Raw genomic sequence first — 23,803 nt, 5'->3', positions numbered from 1 at the left:
TGACCAAGTACATTGTCAATGAAGAGTCAAATTTTGAAAGGAAACTTTCTTCAGCAGTTCTCAAAAGTGGGCTTAAAACATTCAGTAACCATGTTGTGAAAACAGATATGCCCTCATCCAGATTTTGTTGTTCCATTTATAGAGCACAGGCAGAGTAGATTTAGCATAATCCTTAGGGCCCTAGGATTTTCAGAAGGGCCAATGAAAATTGGCTTCAACTTAAAGTCACCGGCTACTTTAACCCCTTGTAAGAGACTCAGCCTGTCCTATGAAGCCTTGAAATCAGGCATTGACTTCTTTCTAGCTAATGGAAGTCCTAGATGGCATCTTCTTCCAACAGAAGGCTGTTTTGCCAATCTTGAAAATCTGTGGTTTAGTATAGCCATCTTCATCAATTATCTTAGCTAGATCTTCTATCAGCACTTGCTGCTTCACCTTGCACTTTGCTGTTATGGAGAAAGCTTCTTCCCTTAAGCTTCATGAACCAACCTCTGCTCCTCCAAACTTTTGCAGCTTCCTCACCTTTCCCTGCCTTCACAGAATTGAAGAGAGTTAAGACCTTGCTCTCTGGATTAGGCTATGGCATAAGGGAATATTGTGGCTGGTTCGATCTTCCATCCAGACCAATACAACTTTTTCCAATATGGCTGTTTTGCTTCCTTATGATTGATATATTCACTAGAGTAGTGCTTTTAATTTCCTTCAAGAACTTTTTGTTTTCATAACTTGGCTAACTGTTTAGGACAAGAAGCCTAGCTTCTGGCCTATCTCAGCTTTTGACATGCTTTCCTCACTAAGCTTAATCATTTCTAGCTTTTGATTCAAAGTGAGAGAAGTGTGACTTTCCCTTTCACTTAAACACTTAAGGGCCATCGTAGTGTTATTAATTTGGCCTAATTTTAATGTTGTATGTCTTAGGGAGTAGGGAGGCCCAAGAAGAGAGACAGGGAAACAACAGCCAGTGGATGGAGAGTCAGAACATACATTTATGGATGGCTTCCCATCTTACATGGGCATGGTTTGTGGCACCCTAAAACTATTACAGTAGTAACATTAAAAATCACTGATCACAAATCAGAATAAATAAAAAGTTTGCTATATTGTGAGAATTACCAAAATGTGACAAAAAGACATGAAGTGAGCAAATGCTGTTGGAAAAATGGTGCTGACAGACTTTTTTGATTTAGGGTTGCCATAAACTTTAAATATGTAAAAAAAAAGGCAGTATCTGTGAAGCACAATAAAATGACATATACCTACTATACAAGACTAAATAATGAGAGCTCCTTTCTAACTCAATGTTAAAAACTGTCTATTTAGTGAATAAATGATACCTGCCTTTCAAAAACTTAAAAATCTAAGTAGCAAATATATACATATAAAATATATATTCTATTTCATATAAATAGGTTTAGAGCCACTGGTTTATACTATCTGAGAATCACCTGACTGTTAAAATATCTTGAGAGATTGATTCAGTAAGTCAGGGATAGAGCCTAGGAACTGTATTTTTACCAACTACAGTAGGTGATTTTGCTACAATTGGTCAATATGAATTTGAGATTCATTGGAAAAATTTATGATATAAGGATTGATAGCACTGTGGCTTTATGTAGGTAAGGGAATTTTGTCAGTGCAGAATTTGGCTTTTCATCTGAGTACAATTTATATTACCTATTTATTTATCCCATCCTCCCACCCACCTTCCCTTTGGCAACTACAAGTTTGTTCTCTGTGTTTAGAAGTCTGTTTTTTGTTTGTTCTTTTGTTCATCTGTTTTGTTTCTTAAACTCCATATATGGGGATCCCTGGGTGGCTCAGTGGTTTGGCGCCTGCCTTTGGCCTGGGGCGCGATCCTGGAGTCCCGGGATTGAGTCCCGTGTCGGGCTCCTGGCATGAAGCCTGCTTCTCCCTCCTCCTGTGTCTCTGCCTCTCTCTATCACAAATAAATAAATCTTTAAAAAAAATAAATTCCACATATGACTGAATCACATGGTATTTGTATTTGACTTATTTCACTTAGCATACCTTCTAGGCCCATCCATGTAAAGGGCAAGATTTCATTCCCCTTTTTGGCTGAAAAATATTCTATCGCATATATCATATATATATATGTGTGTGTGTGTGTGTATGATATATATATACGTGTGTATATATATGTATATATATATACATACATATATATATATATATATATATAGAGAGAGAGAGAGAGAGAGAGAGAGAGAAGGGGGGATGAGGAAAGAAGGGGAAGAATATGGGAGACAGACACAAACTCACATCACCTTTATCCCTTCGTCTATAGACGGATACTTGGATTGCCTACATATCTTGACTATTGTAAATAATTCTGCAATAAACATAGGCATGTGTATCTTTTTGAATGAGTGTTTTCATTTTCTTTGGGTAAATACTGAGTAGTGAATTACTGGATCATATGGAATTTGTATTTTTAATTTTTTTTGAGTAAACTCCATACTGTTTTCCAGTGACTGCACCAATTGACATTCTCACCAACAGTGCACAAACGTTCTCCACATCCTTGTCAATATTTACTTCTTGTCTTTTTGACAGCGTCATTCTGATAGGTGATATGACTTTGTGGTTTTGATTTGCATTTCCCTGATGATTAGTAATGTTGAGCATCTTTTCATGTGTCTGTTAGCCATTTGTATGTCTTTGCAAAAATATCTATTCGGGTCCTCTGCCCATTTTCAATTGGACTATTTGTGTTTTGAGTGTTGTGTACATTTTTTTTATATATCTTGGATATTAACCCCTTATTGAATAAATCATTTGCAAGGATCTCCCATTCAGTAGGTTTTTCATTTAGTTAATGGCTTCCTTCACTATGCAAAGGCTTTTCATTTTGTTGTAGTCCCAACAGTTTATTTTGCTTTTGTTTCCCTTGCCTGTGGAAGTATATCTAGAACAATGTTGGATGCCTTTTATTTCTTGTTTGATTGCTACAGCTAGGACTTCTAATACTATATTGAATAAAAGTAATGTAGATGTCCTTGTTTCTGAACTTAGAGGAAAAGCTCTGTTTTTCACCATTGAGTATGATCTTACCTGTGGGTTTTATCACATATGGCCTTTATAGTGTTGAAGTATGTTACCTCTAAACCTACTTTGAGAGTTTTTGTCATGAGTGGATGTTGAATTTTATCAAATGCATTTTCTGCATCTATTATTATGATCATATGATTTTTATCTTTAATTTTGTTACTCTGGTATATATCATGTTAATATGTGGATATTGAACCATCCTTGCATCCCTGGAATAAATCCCACTTGCTCTTGGTAGATGATTTTTTAAATATATTATTAAATTTGCAACAATATATTGAATATTTGTTTGCTAATATTTAGTTGGCCTATCGTTTCTCTTTTTTTGTATTATCTTTATCTTATTTTGGTGTCAGGATCTCATATAATGAACATGGAGTCTCTCTTCCTCTTCTTTTTTTGGAAGAGCTTGAGAAGAATTAGGTATTGATTCTTTTTTCAGTGTTTGGTAGAATTCACCTGTGAATACATCTGGTTCTGGATTTTTATTTTTTGGGCAATTTTGGATTATAAATTCAATATTGTTGCTATAATTGGTCTGTTCAGATTTTTTTATTTCCTCCTGATTTAATTTTGGGAAGTTCTATATTTCTAGGAATTTATGCATTTCTTTTAGGTTGTCCAATTTGCATATACTTTTTTGGTAATAGTTTATGATAATATTTGTGTTTGTTGGTTCTTGTATTTCTGATTTGAGTCCTCTGCTTTGATGAGTTTGGCTAAAGTTTTATTAACTTTATCTTTTCAAAGAAATATTTGTGTGCTTCACTGCTCTGCCTTTAAAAAATTATTTCATTTACTTCCTTATTAATCTGACCTTTTTTAAAAAATATTTTTTTATTTATTTGAGAGAGAGAGAAAGGGAGAGCACAAGACATGAGCAGGGGTTAGGGGCAGAGGGAGAAGCAGATTCCCTGCAGAGCAGGGAAGCCCAATGAGGGGTTCAATCCCAGGACACCAGGATCATGACCTGAGCTGAAGGCAGATGCCCAACCGAACCACCCAAGCACCCCCTATTAATATGATCTTTGTTAATTTCTTTCTTCTAACTTTGAGCTTTTCTCCCTAGTTCCTTTTAGGTATAAGGTTGGAGTGTATCTGCGATCTGTCTTGTTTCTTGAGGTAGTCCTGTATTGCTATAAACTTCCCTCCTACTATGGCTTTTGCTATGTCCCATAGATTTTGAACCATTGTGTTTTCATATTTGTCTCCATGTATTATCTATTTCCTCTTTTTTGACCCATTTGTTGTTTAGTGGCATGTTGTTTGACCTCCATGTGTTTTTTTCCTGGTAATTGATTTCTAGTTTCATTCCATTGTAGTTGGAAAATATGCTTAATATGATTTCAGGTTTTTCTGAATTTATTGAGACTTGTTTTGTGGCCTAATATGTGATCTATCCTGGAGAACGTTCCATATGCATTTGAAAGGAATGTGTACTCTGCTGTTTTGGATGGAATGTTCTCGATATATCTGTTAAGTCTTTCTAGTCTGATGTGTCATTGAAAGCCAGTTTCCTTGTTGATTTTATGTCTGGATGATCTATCCATTGATGTATATGGGGTTTATTTTTTTTAAAATTTGTTTTTATTGAAGTTTGACTTGCCAACATTTGGTATGTGGGTTTAAAGTCCTCTATCATTATTGCTGTCCATTTTTCCCTTTAGGTTTGTTAATATTTGCTTTTTGTAGTTAGGTGCTCTAATGTTGGGTGCATAATAGATATTTACAACTGTTACATCCTCTGGTTGATCTTCTTATCATTATGTAGGTTCACCTTTGTCCCTTATTACAGACTTCCTTTAAAGTCTATTACGTCTGATATAAATATTTCTACCCCATTTTCCTACACTTTCCATTTGCATAGGCTATTTTAGTCTGTTACTTTTAGTCTGTGTGTCTTTAGGTCCAGAATGAATTTCTTGCAGGAACATATTGACAGATTTTTTTTTTTGGATGGTTTTTTTTTTCTTAAGATTTTATTTATTTATTTATGAGACATAGAAGCAGACATGGGCAGAGGGAGAAGCAGGCTCCACACAGGGAGCCCGATGTGGGACTTGATTTTGGGACTCCAGCATCATGCCCTGGGCTGAAGGCAGGTGCTAAACCACTGAGCCACCCAGGCGTCCCTAGGGTCTTGTTTTTTTTTAAGCATTCTGTCTAGGTCTTTGATTGGAATATTTGCAACATTTGCATTTAATTATTTTTTAAAATTTATTTGAGACAGGGCGTGTGCACACAGGTGGGGGGAGGGGGGAAGGAGGGAGGGATGGAGGGAGAGAGAGAGAGAGTGAGCATAGAACCTGACATGGGGCTCTATCTCAGAACTGTGAAACCAAGAGTTGGAAGCTTAACTAACTATACCACCACGGTGCCCCTAAAGTAATTACTGATAGGTATGTACTTATTGTCATTTTGTGTTTTAATTTTTTTTTTTTGTAGTTTTTGTCTCTCCCTTTCTTCTCTTGCTCTCTGTGATAGAGGCCTTTTTTAGTGGTATGTTTTGCTTTCTTCATTTTTTTGTGTATCTATTATAGGTTTTTGGTTTGTGGTTACTAAGAGATTCATTTATAATATTTTAAGTATATATCAGTCTATAATAAGTTGATGGTCAGTTATGTTCAAACACATTTTATGTGAACTTGATTTTTTCCTCCCCCCCCTTGTTTTATGTATATGTTGTCATATTTTATATCTTATTTTGTTTTTTTTTTAATTTTTATTTATTTATTTATTTATGATAGAGAGAGAGAGAGAGAGAGAGAGAGAGAGAGAGAGAGAGAGAGAGAGAGAGGGCAGGCAGGCAGAGACACAGGCAGAGGGAGAAGCAGGCTCCATGCACCGGGAGCCCGATGTGGGATTCGATCCGGGGTCTCCAGGATCGCGCCCTGGGCCAAAGGCAGGCGCCAAACCGCTGCGCCACCCAGGGATCCCTTATATCTTATTTTGTGAGTCCCATTAACTACCTACTTTTTTAGATACAATAGATTTTACTACTTTTGTCTTTTAACCTTAATAGCTTTATAAATGATTGCTCTACTACCTTTACTGTTTCCTTTTACTGATGAATTTTTTTTTTTTTTTTTACAATTTTCTTCTAATATTGGCTTTTTCTTTTCCAGTTAAGGGAGTCCTTTTAACATTTCTTGTAACTGTGGTGATAAATTTCGTTTGGCAACTCTCCCTCTCCTTTAATTCTGAATGACAGCTTTGCTAGGTAGAGTATCATGGAGGTTTTTTCCTTTCCATGCTTTCAATATATCATGCCAGTCTCTTCTGGCCTACAAAGTTTCTGCTGAAAAATAAGCTAATAGCTTTAACCCTTGGATGTAACTAACTCCTTGTACTGCTTTTAAAATTCCATCTTTAATCTTTGACATTTTAATTATTGTCTTGTGTTCCTCTTGGCCTCATCTTACTCAGAATGCTCTGTGATTCTTGAACCTAGGTATCCACTTCCTTCCCAGGTTAGGGACATTTTCAGCTATTGTTTCTTCAAATAAGTTTTCTATCCTCCTCACTCTCTCCTCCTGAGACCCCTAGAATGTGGATGCTTATTCACTTGATGTCCAAGATATCCCTTAACCTATCCTCATTTTTTGGTCTCCTTTTGCTGTTCAGGTTGAGAGCTTTCCATTATCCTGTCTTCTAGATTGCTGGTCCATTTTTCTGCATCCTCTAATCCACTCTTGATTCCCTCTGGTGTATTTTCCATCTCCTTTACCATATTCAATTCTGATTTAAAATTGTTTTTATCTCTTCTTGATGTTCTAAGTTTATCAACTCTTCTATTATCATTACTTTGAACTCTTTATCAGGTAGATTGCTTACATTCATTCCATTTAGTTCTTTTTCTCAGTTTTTATTTGAAGCATATTCCTGTCATCTTGTTTGACTTTGTGTTTGTTTCTATTAATTAGGTGTAACAGCTGCTTCCAAACTTGAAGGCATGATCTTGTGTATGATCATCCCCTGTGTAGACTGTATGCAGCTGGTGATTTTGGCTGGCTGGCTGCCTGGCTGGAACTATGGCTGGTGTGAGCTGCCCTGCAGGCTGGCACAGTGCTAGGGCTCTTTGCACAGAGGATGCCTTAGCAGGACAGCTGATGCTTAAGTAGGTAGAAGGGGGGGGGGGAGCGGTGTCTTAAGGTGTTTGTGCAGGGGTACCTGGTAGGGTGGCTGGAGCAGAGGCAGGCATATGCCAGGGTGTCAGAGGGTGCTTTGTGAAGGGGGTGCCCTGGCAATAACCTGGAGCCAAAGCAGTATAGGCCTGGAGTGTGCTAGGGTGTTTTGCACCTAAGTATTGAATAGGGTGTCCTGTGTGCACTGTACTCAATCTCACTGGTCATATGGGTAGAGCTGGTGTGGGCTAGGAGCCTACGGCTTACTGAGGTGGGCTCACCCCAATGCTGTTTCTGTTCATGCTATGAAAGTAGAGAGGGAATGTAAACCATGGTGCTCATCAGTCCTGATCAAAGAGTTCCAATAGCACTCCCACTGTTTGACAGAGTTCTAGGACTGGATCTTCTATATTCTAGTTGGTCTTTTGAACAGTTACTTTACCTCTCCTGTGCCCGAAAGCAGAAAAATCTGCATATGGTCTCCCAATATACATCCTTCCTCACTGCAGTTAGCATCAGTGGTTGAGGATTTCCTTTGTTACTGTATCTATGTCTCTCTTGCTGTTCTCTACGCGGTGTGTTTTTCTGTTACGCAAAAGCTGTTCAGTCAGTCCTCAGTTCTTCAGGAGAAATTGTCTATAAAGAAGGGTAGATTTGGTGTGTCTGGAACAGGTGATTTTTGGGTTTTCTTACATCATTGTCTTGGCTCCTCCCTCCTCAGATGAATACAATTTAGATCAAGAATAGCAAATACCTGGTATGCAGGTCACCATACTTCTGACAAATTTTATTCCCAGAAAACTTTTCCTTCAGTCTCTAGATTGCTGTTACTAATAGGTTAGAATTAGTGTGTAGGGAAACAATGTCTTTGCTAACCCTGATCACACTATAGCGAAGGGCAAAGAGGAAGAGAATGAGCAAGGACTTTGCAGTAGGAGTATCTGTCAAATTCAATATCAAAACTAGCAGGAGGTACAGTTGCCAAGACAGGTAAGATTATGGAAGTTCCAGAATGTCAGAGTGAAGTACATTTTATTCTGAAATTTGATTCATTGAGGACATAAAATGTGTAATGGGTTTACATCCTAGAAAGTGTTTGGGGGAGATTATTTTATACTAGGATGTATAATAGTCTAGAGGAGAGATGGAGACCAATAAGGACTAATCTAAGTCTAATAATAACTTGAGATTTATAGTATGGATCAGGATGATGGCATAACCTTAAAACCCAGGAAGTTTTTAATAAATATTAATAGAAAGAAAGAAAGGCACAACAGCTGTGAGAAGCCACCCAAAGGAAAATGTGAGATTAGTTATGGGGTGTGAGAGAAGTCAAATAATGACCCAAAAGTTCTTAAATAGGCCACTACGAAAAAAATGACTGAAAAGAGTCTGGAAAGAGAAATGAGTTTTGGGGAAAAGATGACTAAGATTACAGAATTATGGTCACAGAATTAAGAGTTCTTTCTATGCCATCATTTTTTTACAGGTAGGAAACAGATTCAGATGTTTTTAGTGACATAGACCTACTTATAATACACTCAAGAGTAGAACCAAAAATTTGTCGAATATACTAATAGCTGCTTTCTCCAAAATAGGAGGTTAACTATGACAGAAAATCTAGGTAAAAATGCTCTTCATATTCAGGAGAGGGTAAGGATTTATACAGTGGATTTGAAATTTACCTGTTTAGAGGTGATCATTTAGTTTCTCCATTACTAGAATACAGCTCCCATTTTATAAAATGGGACTGGATGTATTTAAAAAATTCACTTTATAACCTATTTCACTATAGTGCTATTTAGGAAAGCTTGTACTTGTAAAGCTGAGCTTCCTTTAGTGCTAATACTTAGAGAATTATAGAATTCTGACAAAGTCCTAAAAAGAGTTATAATAGAATACATTGGCCAAAGTGTAAAAATCTTAACTGATTTCAATTTTTGTAATAATTAACGTGTTTACTAAGAGCAAAAATCTTTAATGAAGCTTTAGAACATTTGCACATATATAAAATAAGGCTAATCAATATTCAGCTAAGGTAATAAATATTTTAAAGAGACTCATCTTTGTTAAAGACTGGCTCACCAAATTTGAGTATTCTCATAAAATAAGACCATTTAAGTGATAAACATTTTGAGTTGATCAGCTTATCCCTTTAGCCATAAACCACTATTCTTTAACTGTAATGTTGGATTAAACCTATCATGTAATGTAATTATATATCAGGGGGTTAAATTCCCAACACAGAACAGTCAACTTGTGCCAAGAGATCACCTATCTAACCTGCACAATATTTTTTAAAAACTTCTGTATTTGAATTATCTTAGCATGCTTTTACTCTCTTGTTGCTTAAAAGCCCTCCCACACCCTATTGTCATTACACCTATTTCTTTCAATCAGTTCGGTTACCAGTCTAGCCTCTGAAAATATTTAAGTTTAAAACTACACAGTGCCCTGCTCCTAGTCATTGTATCTGTCCAAATTTATGTCTAGGTCAGTCCATGTGAGCAAAAATATCTTAGAACTGTCCTACTTCTATAAGTGTCAGACCCCATTTTCATATATGTAAACAGGTCTTTTTTTTCTTTGGTAGTGTGAGGTAAGAACAAAATAAAAAAAAAACAACTGATATAATAAGCATATTTGATATTACATAAAATGGCATGGTTTTCCACAGGTAACCTTTGATGTATCTTGGTCTCCAAAGAGCAAAAACAGGTGCTATAATTATACTGGAATTGCAGATGCTTGTGACTTTCTCTTTGTGATGTCTTATGATGAACGAAGTCTGGCCTTGTCAGAATGTATTGCAGCAGCCAATGCTCCCTATAAGGAGACATTAACTGGTAAGTATCCACAAATGATCACTTAAACATTAAGATTATTTTAGTTTTTCTAAATAATTTATACACCTTTTCCATTTATAAAGCTTCCTTGAAACATAAATATCACCTGGAGAGTTTATTTATTTATGATAGTCACAGAGAGAGAGAGATAGAGAGGCAGAGACATAGGCAGAGGGAGAAGCAGGCTCCATGCACCGGGAGCCCGACATGGGATTCGATCCCGGGTCTCCAGGATCATGCCCTGGGCCAAAGGCAGGCGCCAAACCGCTGCGCCACCCAGGGATCCCATCACTTAATTTTTCTAAAAATATATAATCCTCTATTATAGATCAGATGATGAGTATTAAGTTCTCATTGCACTGGTATTATTTGGTTGGGATTTAAATAAGTGTTCTAATGCTCTTTTTTTCAATTACATGAAGGGGATATTTTTGCAGAAATAACCAATATTAAATATTTTGATAGCAAAGATAGTTATAATGTGAGTACCTACCATGCATGATTGATAGAGGACTGTCATACTTGACATTTATTATTAGTGCCTATGCTATATTAAAAACTATTATCATTATTAGAATTAAGAGTACTTCTGTCATTCATATGAAGTGGGCTTTGCATTATCCTAAGTTTGGTCTGTATTCCATCAGCCAACTGAATAAAAGATTGCTTGCTGTCTTTTGGACTCCAGGTGAAATTTTCTGGATAACTGGCCATGATTTAAGTTTTGATTAATAAATAAAAAACCTTTTTATCTCTAAATCTTAAAACCTAGCCTCATCATGTCCAAATTAACAGTCTGATCATATGCATATGCTATTTAAAAATAAAAATTGTTACAAAGTATTTAATTTAGTGTTCCCAAACTATTTCATAGAACACAATTACCTCCTTTATCAATAAAGGCTCATCAAATATGTTGGAAAAAATGTGTATTTCACTCCTTTCTTGGATACTTAACAGTACACAATAACTTTAAAGGCTCTGAAACATTCTAGATAATCTTGAAACATCTCTTGGTGGGAAAACAGATTTTGCAGGGGGCACAAAAGGGAATGACCAGGAATTTGTTAATTTTCCTCTTTGCTATAACTACAGATTGACTAGAGTAAAAGGGGGACATTTCTTCTCCAATTCATACCTCTAGAAACCACACATGTTCCATGTTTTAGAAATATAAGAAATTCTGAGACCATCTCTGCCAGAAAGCTTAAGAACCTTCCTGAAACTTCAGAATCTAAAATATCATATCTTGGTTATGTTAGGAAACATTAGTATTTTGCACAAATATACCTGTTTTTTTCAAACTTGGATTCTGAATGGTTGCATAGCTTGTATAAACCCATTAGTAGACTATAAAGAGAAATGTTTTTTTTTTTCTGTCCCAATTTGATTAGGATATGATGACTACATCAAGATAGGTATTAACCCTAAGAAACTCGTAATGGGTATTCCCTGGTATGGTTATGATTATACCTGTCTAAACTTAATGGAGGTAAGTACAGATTATTTTTTATATAACTTTTTCCTCTTTCTATTCTTTGGAGCTTGTTTTGTTTCATATATATGTTTGAGACTAAAAAGTACAGTTTATTTTTAATTAATCCCATGAATGTTATAAATAACCTCACTTTACAGAATATAAGTTAAATTTCATCATTAAAAAGAAATATATAATATTTTATTTCTAAAAAATAGTTTCCCTGATTTGGTTCCTAAGATTTGCTTAACTGACAAATCTATAATATGAACATTTTTGTATTTCTAGGATCGTGTTTGTACCATTCCAAAAGTCCCTTCCTGGAGGGCTTCTTGTGGTATTGCTTCAGGACATCAGGTGCCCTATAAAATAATTATGAAGCAAGTAAATAGTTCTATTTCTGGAAGCCAGTGGGATAAAGATCAGCAAGCTTCTTACTATAACTATAAAGTAAGACTTTTCACAAATTATAAACATTTATTCTATTTTCATAATTGCATGTTTTCATAATAACATATTTGTTAAGACTTTGTTTTCTTTTAGGGTACAATATATAGACCAGTGTTTACATGAGTAAACTTGTCTAATCATGTACTTTGCTGGTTAGCAGTTCAAGTTATGGTAATAACAGAACTGCTTTGCATGGGCCACTTGTCATTTTAGATGGTGTTCTAAAAACCTGCGTATCAAACAGGATATCCTTAATAGTTAACGATTATGTATGCTAACTATGGCTTTGGGCCAAGATAGGTTATTAGCTCTGTAAGTCTCCATTTCAAAGTAGCCTAAAAATTCTGATTTATAGGCTGTTTTATAGGGAGGCATGAGGCTGAGAATAAAAAATACATTAGTGGAAAATGGCATAAACTGTGTGATATTAGACAAATTATATTACAGAAACTTGAAGAAATAAATGTCTAGAGCAATTCTGTCAGGTAGTGTTTGATAAATAGGAATTGCTTAACCAATGAGGCAAGGAAAAGTTACATTTTTTCATAATTTACCCTTAGCATAATAAAAACTTTACCACACTTCAAAAATCTAATTACAAAGCATCTTTGAATTTACTTTGGATTTTGTCATTGTAAAAGAGCCCTAAAATGATATGATGTAAGTTGATTCATAACTTTAAACATTATCAATTACATAAAAAGTCTTTTCTAAAATTTGAAAACTATATACCTCTTAGGCATATAATTAACATATTTATTAAGGTAATTTATACTCTTGTCTTTGCTGAACAGTGTGATAGTTTACACTCCGATGTACTGTTTTTTTTTTTGTAGTCCCTGACTTTTTTTCCTTACAGATTCTTTAAAGTTTTAGAATTCAGGATACATTTTGATAAGCCTTTAAAGGTCATTCATTTAATGGCACTTTAGATAACAGTTTTGTTACTATAGATTATCTTGTTTCTTTTTCATTTATTGTAAAATTCCATAGCAACCAAAATCAAATTTTTTGTTAATGAAGAGAATCATTCTGGTTTCTTATTCTCTTTCAGTGATAGCAGCCTCATACTTAGTATTCTATATGCCTTAATCATGCATAAATTAATCGTACTGTTAGGGTGAAAAACTGAGTAAATGTATCAAAAGGCTCAAAGTGCTTGCTATAATAATGGCAACATTCAGAGATATATGACTTTGGGTTTGCCTCTAAATCTACAAAAATAAATTTTACAAGTTGCTTTTCAATGGTGAATCACAATTAAAAATTTTTAAGAGTATGAGATATGCTTGTAGTAAATGAATCTACTACACTTAAATATGCCACAGTTTATTCATTTACCAAGAGACAAATGTCCTTTAAAGTAGTCCTCTTAGGAGACTACTCTAGCACTTATGGTGCTACCATAAATAAAAATATTACTGGCATCCACTGAGAATTGCCTTTGAAAGTTTCCCAGATATATATATAAAAAATCAGTAAATGATTTGAAATCACAGGTCATTCTATTTTTTTTTTCCCCTTAACTGTTTTTGCCTACTTCTGTTTCTTTCATCCAATCTTCTAAGAGAGACTGGTAGTACTAAATAGAGGCAGTTGATGCTGGGGAGGATTTTACAGGCTGGAAGGTGAGCATAAGACTATTTTCCAGTTTTTGGTTCTTAATTCTGTAAGACCTAGAAAAGGAGATATTTTCCCCACGCATTACCTTTTGATTTGGTTGATACATCATACACAAAATCATCTGCTGAGCTCCTAACTAAGCACATTTCCAGGAACTGTAGGGAATATAAAAAAATAATAAGCTGGTGTTAGAGGACTAGAGCAGTGATCCTCCTTAACTGTGTCTGCATATCAGAATTACCTAGTGGGATGGTAAAACGCAAACATATGTCCTAGTACTAGCCCTAGAAGATTTTGATTAAGTAGGTTTCCTGTGGGTCCTGTGATTTATGTTTTTAAAAGCCCCACAAGTGACTCAGATATACATCTTGGTTGATAATCATCAGATGAGACCAAGGAAGGAATTTTAGGACATGAGAAGAACTTTAGATTATATTAACAAATTCATTTGTGTAACCTTTGCTGTTGTGAAAAGTACCACAATCGTATCTAGAAAGTATCACATACAGAACCATGGAAGCATAAAGCACTATGTCTAAAATTTCTATTATTTCATTGTATCCTTTTTGAATTACTGGATTTAATATTGTACTCAACAGTTTAATTTATTCTTATAGGATTCTTCCGGCTATTTTCATCAAGTGTGGTATGATAACCCTCAGAGCATTTCTTTAAAGGCAGCATACATACAAAAGCATGGCTTACGAGGCATTGGCATGTGGCACGCAAATTGTCTGGACTATTCTGGAGATGCTCTAGCCAAACAGCAAACTGAAGAAATGTGGAAAGTCTTAAAACCAAAATTGTGACAGATAAACATCTTTTGTCAAACTATAAAAATTTAGAAAAATGATCTGTATAAATAGATCAGTTTCTTGCAGAGATAAAAATGTACACATTTTTGTCATGTCATATTAATATTGCCTTCGTATTTCTAAAATTTCCAAATATAAATTCTTAAATTCTTAGAAACTAATCTCTACCATAGCTCTGGATGCAAGTTCAATATCCCTGTATTTCCAGATTGCTTTTAATTAAAATATAATGAACAAACTAAGACTATTTAAAAGTGAAAATTATATAGTACTGTAAAATATGTAATAGACTTAAAAGCTTCAAAAATAACCAAATAGCCACCGTTTTGCTTTTTTCCTGAACACTTTGTAAAACCCACATGAAAAGTGAAAAAATAAAAACTTATATAAAATATTGCACCAAGAAGAACAATGGTTAAATTTTTTAACACATAAGTTTTAAATTAACATACCTAATTGAGATAGATGGTAAGGATGTGTCAATTTTCTTCTGTGCCAGTTCAGCTTTCAATGTGCGTAAATCTGAAACTACTTGTTTCCTCATCTATAAAAAGAATTACCTTTCAAAAATGAACTTTTATCTTACCCTTCTAAAATTGAGAGAAGCCTAATTGAATGCTGCTAGGGGAAAAAAATCTAGAACTGCACTATTCAATACAGTAGCTATGTGCCACATGGAGCTATTTAACAAATCATATAAAATTTAATATTCAGTTCCTCAGTCACACAATAAGCTACACTTAATTGTTCAATATCCATACATGGCTTGTGGTTGCTGTATCAGTGCAGATACGGAACATTTCCATCATTGCAGAAAGTTCTAATTGGACAGTGCTGGTTCTAGAAAGGGGTCAAGTATTCATCAAGAATCCTGTCATAAAGCTATTTCTGATACGTCAATTTAGAGAATTCATATGATTCCACATACATGAAAATAAATTGAGCTCAGGGTATTCAGTGGTTTGTCAGACTTATTTACGGATGACTCCATAGTGAAATTCTACTAAATTTTACTGTGGCCTTGTTATAGCATGCACATTTTCACAGGATTTTATTCTTGCATTTTTTTTTTTAAACTCTTGCATTTTTCTCACTCATGCTCTTGGGTTGTTAAGGCAATGATTTTAAGACAATCCTTACTATCCTTACACTATTGATACCCAAAATTAAAACACTAAAATAATTTATTTCAAGATAAATGTTATATGATTAGGAGAAATGCAAGTTACCTTAACTTCTATTATGAGTTTCATTTTATCAGTATCCAGTTTTCTCTTAAGTTGGTCAATTGCATGCTGTACTTCAGTGATCTGGATTATAAGGTAATTCTGTGTGAAATACATAAAGAATCCTTATTTAGTACATCTATTTTTAATTGCCTCGCAAACTAAGAAGTGATAACAAATACCAAAAAAACCCCCCAAAAAAAACAAAAAAAACCCACCCCAAATCATAAGAATAACCTATTGAATAAAATAAACTCATTGCTTTGGAGTAAATTAGTATTGACCTGCTGATTTCTTATGTCTTAGGGACCACATTCTCCTCTGTTCTACTGTTCTATTCATGTTTTATAAAAATAAGTAGGTTATCTGTACAGGTTGCCATTAAATTAGTACCACAAAAGCAAGAACTATTACTATAAAAGGGATATACTAGGTTTAAGATGCCAGCAAGGCTTTTGAAATTGTCATTACACTTTATTAGCTGAATCAGATTAGTATTACTTTAAAAATATTTAGTAATGGAATACTATATTTGATTTAGAAAAGTTTATGAAGTATATGGTCAACAAACACTATTTAAAATTTTAAGCTGCCTTTGTGAAAAAAAACTGTACACTGAAACCTGATTAAAAAAAATCAACTATCAGCTAAAATGGACAAACCATTACTTGAGCCTATTTGAGTCTTACATTAGATTTATCTGAATAGTAAGCTTTTAGTCATAGAAACAGAACAAACTGATGGGGGGATGGATAGAGGGAAATAAGTGAAGGTGGTCAAAAGGTACAAACTTGTAGTGAGAAGATAAATAAGTTTTAAGGATGTAATGTCTAGTATGATAACTATAGTTAACAATACTGTATTATATATTTAACAGTTGCTTAGAGGATAGACCTTAAAGGTTCTTATCACAAGAAAAATAGTTTGTAACTGTGAGATGCTGGATGTTTACTTATTGTGCTAATCGTTTCACAATATATACATATATCAAATCATGTTGTACACCTTATACTAGAATGTTATATGTCAATTATATCTCAATAAGACTAAGGAAAAATAAAATAGCAAACTTTTACAATTTCATCATGTCTAAAGTTAAATCATACTTTTATGGCCTCTGGAATTTATTGTCTATATATGGCAGAGTCACTCAATTAGAAAAAGTAACCTTCCTGGGATGCCTGGGTGGCTCAGTGGTTGTCTGCCTTTGGCTCAGGGCGTGATCCTGGGATCAGGGATCAAGTCCCACATCGGGCTCCCTACATGGAGCCTGCCTCTCTCTTTCTGTGTTTCTCATGAATAAACAAATCTTTTTTTTTTATTTATTTATTCGTGAGACAGAGAAAGAGAGAGATACAGGCAGAGGGAGAAGCAGGTTCCATGCAGGGAGCCCGATATGGGACTCGATCCCATGTCTCCAGGATCATGCCCTGGGCCGAAGGTGGCGCTAAACCGCTGAGCCACTGGGGCTGCCCATAAATCTTTTTTTTTTTTTTTTTTTTACAAGTAAACTTCTTATCTCAAGAAAAAGATTAAAATTTAATATAATTTAGTAAGTTCCTTAGAATATCAATACCTTTAGATTCTGTGGGCGTTATTAACTACTCCCCAGCTAAAGAAAAGGAATGTAGTGCATACTGTTGATCCCCTGCCTTATTTCATCAGGTATTCATCTCTTTTCAAAGAAAAGACCCTATCCACAGGTCAAAGAAAGTGACCCTATCCACAGGTCCAGAGGTAGATCCCAAGTAGTCTAAGTTAGTGCATAGCACTCCTTGATAACTATTATCAATCCAGGTTAGGCCTGGTTGAACCCCCACCAGGCTAAAGTTTTATAGTCTTGTTTGGGAGGCGCATAGCCCTACCAGCCATTGGCAACCCTACTGGTACCATGAGGAAAAGCAGTCTTATAATGAAACCAACACTAAAAATAATAGGGAAGAAGTATCAGAAGCACCTAGTCCCTTAAAGACATCATTAAGGTGCTGATTCTATCTTCTCAGCACCCACTACATGAGATCATAAATTTTCTTATTTAAGCCAGGTTAAGTCAAGTTTTTGTTACCTGTAGTCTAAAACATCCTACATATGATAATACTAACAATGATAAACCATGTTTTGAGTAGAACTTCTCTAAGAGAATGTGAACACAATTAGTAATAAGTACCTTAGAGTCTGTAATGTTTGCCAAATTCTTTGGTCTCATCTTGATCTCCCTGGCTTCAAGTTGCATGAGCAATTTTTTATAGTAAAGTTCCAAATCTTCTTGAAGTTTTCTTAAAACTTCCTCTAATGATGCTGTGATTTTCTTTGTTTCAAAGTACTTTTTCTTCCAACCATCACAGGCTACAAAAAAAGCAAAGACTATATAGTGTAAGTCTGACTCAAGGATTAAACTTTTCAACCTGGAAAGGACCCTAGAGTTAATTCAAACCCTTCTACTCCTCTACTCTTCCTCCCTCATATGTTGAGGAAATTAAAGCAAAGATGAAATGTTTATTAGATAATAAAAGGATCTGCTAAAAAAATTAAAAAATAAATAAAAGGATCTGTTTACAAATATAGTAAAATAGTGATAAACACAGGAACCAAGTTCTTTAGTCAAGATTTTTCAGAATTACAAATATTACCTATAGAAAAATGTGTACATTTATTTTGATTACTTTTTTCCATCATATGATTTGACATCATTACTTAAAACAAGAGAAAGGCAAAAAAAATTTTCAGCCCCTAAAATGACTTGTTTTATAAAATAAGCTGATTCTGATTCATCACTTATTAAAATTATACTAGATATATTCCCAAATTTATGTTGGGCAAAATTTCTTAAACCTGAGCCCCTTAGCTGAGAAAATTAAAAATTAAATACTGCCAACTTAGGGAAATCACTTCGACACCAATGAGATACTAAATACAAACTTAACAGGAACATAAACTGCATGCTATGGTATCAGAATATGCATTGCATTTATTTTTAAAAAATTATCAATGAACTGAAAATCAAATTTTATATCTATGTCTATCAGGTGATTTAATTAAAATTCTACAATATGGAATTTTAACTCAAGTTTATTTCCCTCATTCCCTATATCCAATCCCTCAGTAAGTTCTACTGGTACTACTGTCAAAATACTTCCAGCACTTGGCACATTCTACTTCTTCAATGCTATGTCCCAGTCAATCCACCGTCATGGTTTTTGTTTTTGTTTTTTAAGATTTTATCTTGAGAGAGTGAGTGAGGGCGCACATCTGTGCATGGAAAGGGAGAGAGAGAATCTAAACCAGAGTCCTCACTGAGTGCAGAGCCCAACACAGGGCTCAAATCTCAGGACCCTGAGATTATGACCCCTAATTATGACCTGAGCTGAAATCGAGAGGCAGACACTTAACCAAATGAGCCACCCAGGTGCCCTCACTATCATCTTCTTTTTTTTTTTTTTTAATTTTATTTATTTATGATAGTCACACACAGAGAGAGAGAGAGAGAGGCAGAGACACAGACAGAGGGAGAAGCAGGCTCCATGCACCGGGAGCCCGACGTGGGATTTGATCCCGGGTCTCCAGGATCGCGCCCTGGGCCAAAGGCAGGCGCTAAACCACTGCGCCACCCAGGGTTCCCCACTATCATCTTGTGAAAGTGCATTATGTTTCTAACTGGTCTCTGCTTCCATTCTTGCTCCTCTAACAGGCTATTACATACAGCAGTCATTCTGATCTTTTAAAAATATTTTTTTTTATTTTATTTATGATAGTCAGAGAGAGAGAGAGGGGCAGAGACACAGGCAGAGGGAGAAACAGGCTCCATGCACCGGGAGCCCGACGTGGGATTCGATCCCGGGTCTCCAGGATCGCACCCTGGGCCAAAGGCAGGCGCTAAACCGCTGCGCCACCCAGGGATCCCCTAAAAATATTTTTTAATTCATATGAACCTCTAGCTTCTAGTCTATTATTCAAATTTGTCTGATAAAATTTTTAACAGTACAACAAAGCTGAGTCATTGCCACCATTTCCAGGATAATATTTAATATTATGAGGTAGAACCTGCAGAAATATCTCCTGGCATTCCCTATAACCTTCAGTCAGTTCTAGTACTGAAGCAATTTTGCTGTAAATTGAGGATCCTGATACCAGTTAATTCCATATATACCTTTTATTCATATAATCCTCAAATACAACCCAAAATGCAGTCTTCTCAAATCCTTTAACATCTCTTAAGCCATTATTGTATACTTCCTCCATCCTAGCTCCTTTTTCCATTTATACCAGTCCTAACAACACTTGTTTCTCATTCTGTTGCAAAATGACCTACTTTTCTAATATCTTTCATTCATTTACTTCTTTAGCAAAGCAGACAGACATGACAAAATTAAGCATGTAGGGAAGACTAGAATTCAAAGAATGCTTCTATAGTAAGTTCTATCTAAGCTGAGATTGAATCACTAGTAGGAAATAGCCAGGTGAACTGGGAAAAGGGATACTGATGGAAAAGAAAATGTGGATGGCAGAGAGAAAAGCATGTCTGAAGGTCTACAGACATGAGGAGGCACACTTCAGATTCCAGCATACTTAACACTTTTCTGGGAAGTCTTTCTTGATCTCTTCCATCTGATTTGGGTGTTCTTCCTCTGTACTCCTGTGTATACAATTCTGTGATTCCTTTATCATAGCATAATGATAATCAGGATGTATTCATTACTATTTTCTTGATTATCATTTCCCCACTGGACTATATAACCTCTTTGAGGGCAGAGACAAAATTGTGTCTGCCTATTATTATCTCCCCAGCCCCTAGAATGATGGCTAAATTCAGTGGACAAAACTTATTTAGTAAATGAATAAATGAATTAATGTTATAAAAAAATGTTTGAACTTAAAAAATCTTCTGTAAAGCATATTAATGATAAAAGATATAATAAACTTTACCATGGTATCGCTTCAATTTACTTTGTTCAAATAGCTTTTCAACTTTTTTTATTTGTTCTTCTCTAGTTCTTTCCAGGTATCTTCTTTCTTTCTTCACTTGTTTCATTTGTTCAATAATCTTCTCTCCTAAAAGGTAATAATGTATCAATGTCTAAAAGTCAAAATAGTTGAGGGTGTAAACTTAAAAACATTTTAAATAGTAAATTTTACCCAAATGTCTGTTTTTCTTGCTGTAATATAGCATTTGCCACTTCGGAAAATACTGAGGAGTCATTTCATTTTCTAACAGGGATATATAAGGGGATTTTCATATATGTAAAGAATACAGTATGTCTCTTCTTCATTTATATATATGCGTAGAAATTAGGTAAGGTTAAAGTAGTTATGCTTCTTGGTTTAATTCTTTCGGTATATTTATCTTGGACCTAGAGTTATTGCCTTTACATGAAAAGTGTACACACACACACACACACACACACACACAGATTTTTATTTATTTTCAAGAGAGAGTGTGTTTGCTTATGTGAACAGGGTGAGGGGGAGAGAGGGAGAGAATCTCCGGCAGACTCTGCATTGAGCACAGAGCCCAATGTGGGGCTCCATCTCACACCCCTGAGATCATGACCTGAGCCGAAATCAAGAGCTGGATGCTTAACAGACTGAGCCACCCAGGCACCCCCCAAAATGTATTTTAAAAGCACTATTAATGATTAAACATGCAGTAATTAACATATAATTCATGTACTTTAAAATAATGTAACATCTTTGTGGTAAAATATACATAGTAAAATTTAGTTTTTAGTTTTAACTACTTTTAAATGCACAGTTCAGTGGCACTATATACATTTACAATGTTTTGTAACCATCACCACCACCTATCTCTAGAACTTTTTATTTTCCCAGATTGAAAGTCTGTACACATTAGACAATGACTGCCCATTAATATTTAACTTTACCTCACAGAATCATGTGTACTTATAGTGTCATCATACTTACTTTCAATCTGTAATGAAGAGATATCAGTTATTCCTGGAGAAAGAGCAGGATGACCAGGAAGTGAAGGAAAATCAATAAGATCTGGTAGGATGATGCATTCTTTTTTACCTATCTGTAAGCAAATATGAAAATGAGTAAGATCTAGTAGGATGACACATTACTTTTCACCTATTTGTGAGTATTTGATAATTCACAATAGCAGTGCATTTTTTTTTTGCTTATATGGTGGCAAACTCCCAAATCTGTATTTATAACCTTATATTCTCTCCTGTGCTCCAGCTTCTCTATTCCACTATTCCCTGGACATTATACATAGGCACTTCAAACTTAAAATTGAGAGGAGAAAAAAAAGAATCCACAAATCCTTCCTAAACATGATTTCCTTCCAAGATTTATCTCAGTTACTTGTTAAAACTTTTAAAATTTTCTAAGATGACTACTGATTTCTTTTTTATCTTGGGTCAATTTTGATAATTTATATCTGCTTAGAAAATTAGAATATTTATTACATTTTCAAATTAGCATATATTTTATTCTCATATATTTTACCTGGTCTGTCTTCATGTTTGTATCGCCTTCATCTTTCCTAACTTTTGTGTTACTACCCTTTTATGATAAACTACCTTAAGCCTTACCAATGTTGATGTTTCTCCCACTACCACTTCATAGATCTTGAGTTGTTTTCTTTTTCTCTTTTTAAAAGATTTTATTTATTTATTCATGATAGAGAGAGGGAGAGGGAGAAGCAGGCTCCACGCAGGGAGCCCGATGTGGGATTCGATCCTGGGCCTCCAGGATCGCACCCTGGGCCAAAGGCAGGCGCTAAACCACTGCGCCACCCAGGGATCCCCTCTTGAGTTGTTTTCAATTCTGCTAGGTTTTTCATTTCTGTAACTTCTTAGTGTCTCCTTCTATCTTCATTAAGCCTTTACTGCTAATTTGTTTTATGGTTCTTTTTCTAGTTTTTAATGTTACAATATTAACTTATAAGTTCAGGTTCCTATAGGACAATGGGCAACCACCTAAGTTTCTATCTCTCCATTTATCCTCCCAATTACTATAAAAGGGAAACAAAATTACCCATGATTTACATCTATAGCATAACTAGGATACAGAATCCTTTAATTTACACATACTTTAATTTACATATTAGTGGGGAAATAAACACCCTAGGCTATCAGAGTGTGCTCTGGAGCCCACCTCCAAACAGATGTGGGCTGTGATTTAGAGACTGCTATACAAAGATAACACAATAAACATCAATCACAATTTAGTCTAGAAGATGGCGGCTCCACATGCATAGAAGAAATACTGAGAGTAAGGATAAGATCTTGTAGTCAGAGCACTTTTGATGAGGTGGCCAAAAGAGAAAGATTATAAAATGCAGGGAGCCAGAGGTGGTAATGATGGGAAACAGCTTCTAGGAGAGAGAAAAAATACTATGGAAGAGATATTTGCTTGGGGCAAATAGAAAAGAAGGTGGTAAGAGAAAAGAAGAAAGTGGTCAAGATAATAGCTCTGCCAAATTAAATTAGTAGAAGAGAATTCAAAGGAAACAGACACTAAAGACCCCATTTATTTAAAAATAAATAAATAGCTGCATTTCACTATATCAACAGATGAGGGAGCTCCTGACCTAAGAAGCAAAAGAAACCAGCAACCACCACTCCCTGTTCCTCTATAAGAACACCTGTTCCTACTTATATGAAAAAAATCCAAAACAAAGAAACATGAACAATATCAATAAAATGATCTAGCATCCACACAAATTTACTTTTTAAAACCCTCAAAACTAAGAACTAAGACAAAATAAAACAGGCAGCCATGAGGCAGAGAAAAATTTAACAATTACTTCCAGTATAGGTTAAATAGAATTAAGCAAACATTTGCAGATACCAACAAATACAATAAATCAGTAATTTTAAAACTCAGAAAAAAATAGGAAAAATAACAGGAAGATGTGAAAGTTGGCTAAACTGAAAAAAGGAAGAAAAAACAAAATTTTCTCAGAATTGAACAGATTAGCAAACATCCAAGAAGGAACAAATACAGTCAAAAAATGGATAGTGGAGAATACAAATAAAAGGAGCAAAGAAAATGAAACACAATAGTATTTATTATATCTACTGTATGTACATTACTTAGAGAAAATAACATATGTAAAAGCTAAAGAAGAAAAAAGAAAATAGAATGGATTTGCTATCTAAATTGTTTTCTGAAATGCTAATTTTGGTAAATATTCCTGAAATAAAGA

General features: G+C 34.9%; 2 protein-coding genes across 9 annotated transcripts in view; one reads left to right on the top strand and one right to left on the bottom strand.

Moving 5' to 3' along the window:
- Nucleotides 1-14,748, top strand: part of CTBS (chitobiase) — a 58,559-nt gene extending 43,811 nt beyond the window's left edge. The window contains exons 4-7 of the mRNA XM_055341277.1: nucleotides 9,871-10,039; nucleotides 11,434-11,531; nucleotides 11,805-11,966; nucleotides 14,207-14,748. Coding sequence (XP_055197252.1) covers nucleotides 9,871-10,039; nucleotides 11,434-11,531; nucleotides 11,805-11,966; nucleotides 14,207-14,398 — 621 coding nt within the window. The 3' untranslated portion in view covers nucleotides 14,399-14,748. The remainder of the gene's footprint in view (nucleotides 1-9,870; nucleotides 10,040-11,433; nucleotides 11,532-11,804; nucleotides 11,967-14,206) is intronic.
- The window catches only part of SPATA1 (spermatogenesis associated 1), a 57,146-nt gene continuing 43,162 nt past the window's right edge, over nucleotides 9,820-23,803 (bottom strand). For 7 of the 8 annotated variants that reach the window (XR_008666518.1, XR_008666521.1, XR_008666519.1 and 4 more), the window contains exons 9-15: nucleotides 21,550-21,661; nucleotides 20,554-20,679; nucleotides 17,798-17,976; nucleotides 15,634-15,732; nucleotides 14,857-14,948; nucleotides 13,675-13,744; nucleotides 9,820-10,019 (exon numbers count right to left, since the gene is read on the bottom strand). Coding sequence is in view for 1 of the 8 variants with exons in the window: in XM_055341275.1 (XP_055197250.1) it covers nucleotides 9,991-10,019; nucleotides 13,675-13,744; nucleotides 15,634-15,732; nucleotides 17,798-17,976; nucleotides 20,554-20,679; nucleotides 21,550-21,661 (615 nt within the window). In the remaining 7 variants the exon portion in view is untranslated. The remainder of the gene's footprint in view (nucleotides 10,020-13,674; nucleotides 13,745-14,856; nucleotides 14,949-15,633; nucleotides 15,733-17,797; nucleotides 17,977-20,553; nucleotides 20,680-21,549; nucleotides 21,662-23,803) is intronic. The other variant, XM_055341275.1, reaches the window with a different exon arrangement.

This window comes from Nyctereutes procyonoides, unplaced genomic scaffold (genome assembly GCF_905146905.1).
Source record: "Nyctereutes procyonoides isolate TBG_1078 unplaced genomic scaffold, NYPRO_anot_genome, whole genome shotgun sequence".
NCBI lineage: Eukaryota > Metazoa > Chordata > Mammalia > Carnivora > Canidae > Nyctereutes > Nyctereutes procyonoides.
This window is presented reverse-complemented; position numbering and strand designations above follow the sequence as displayed.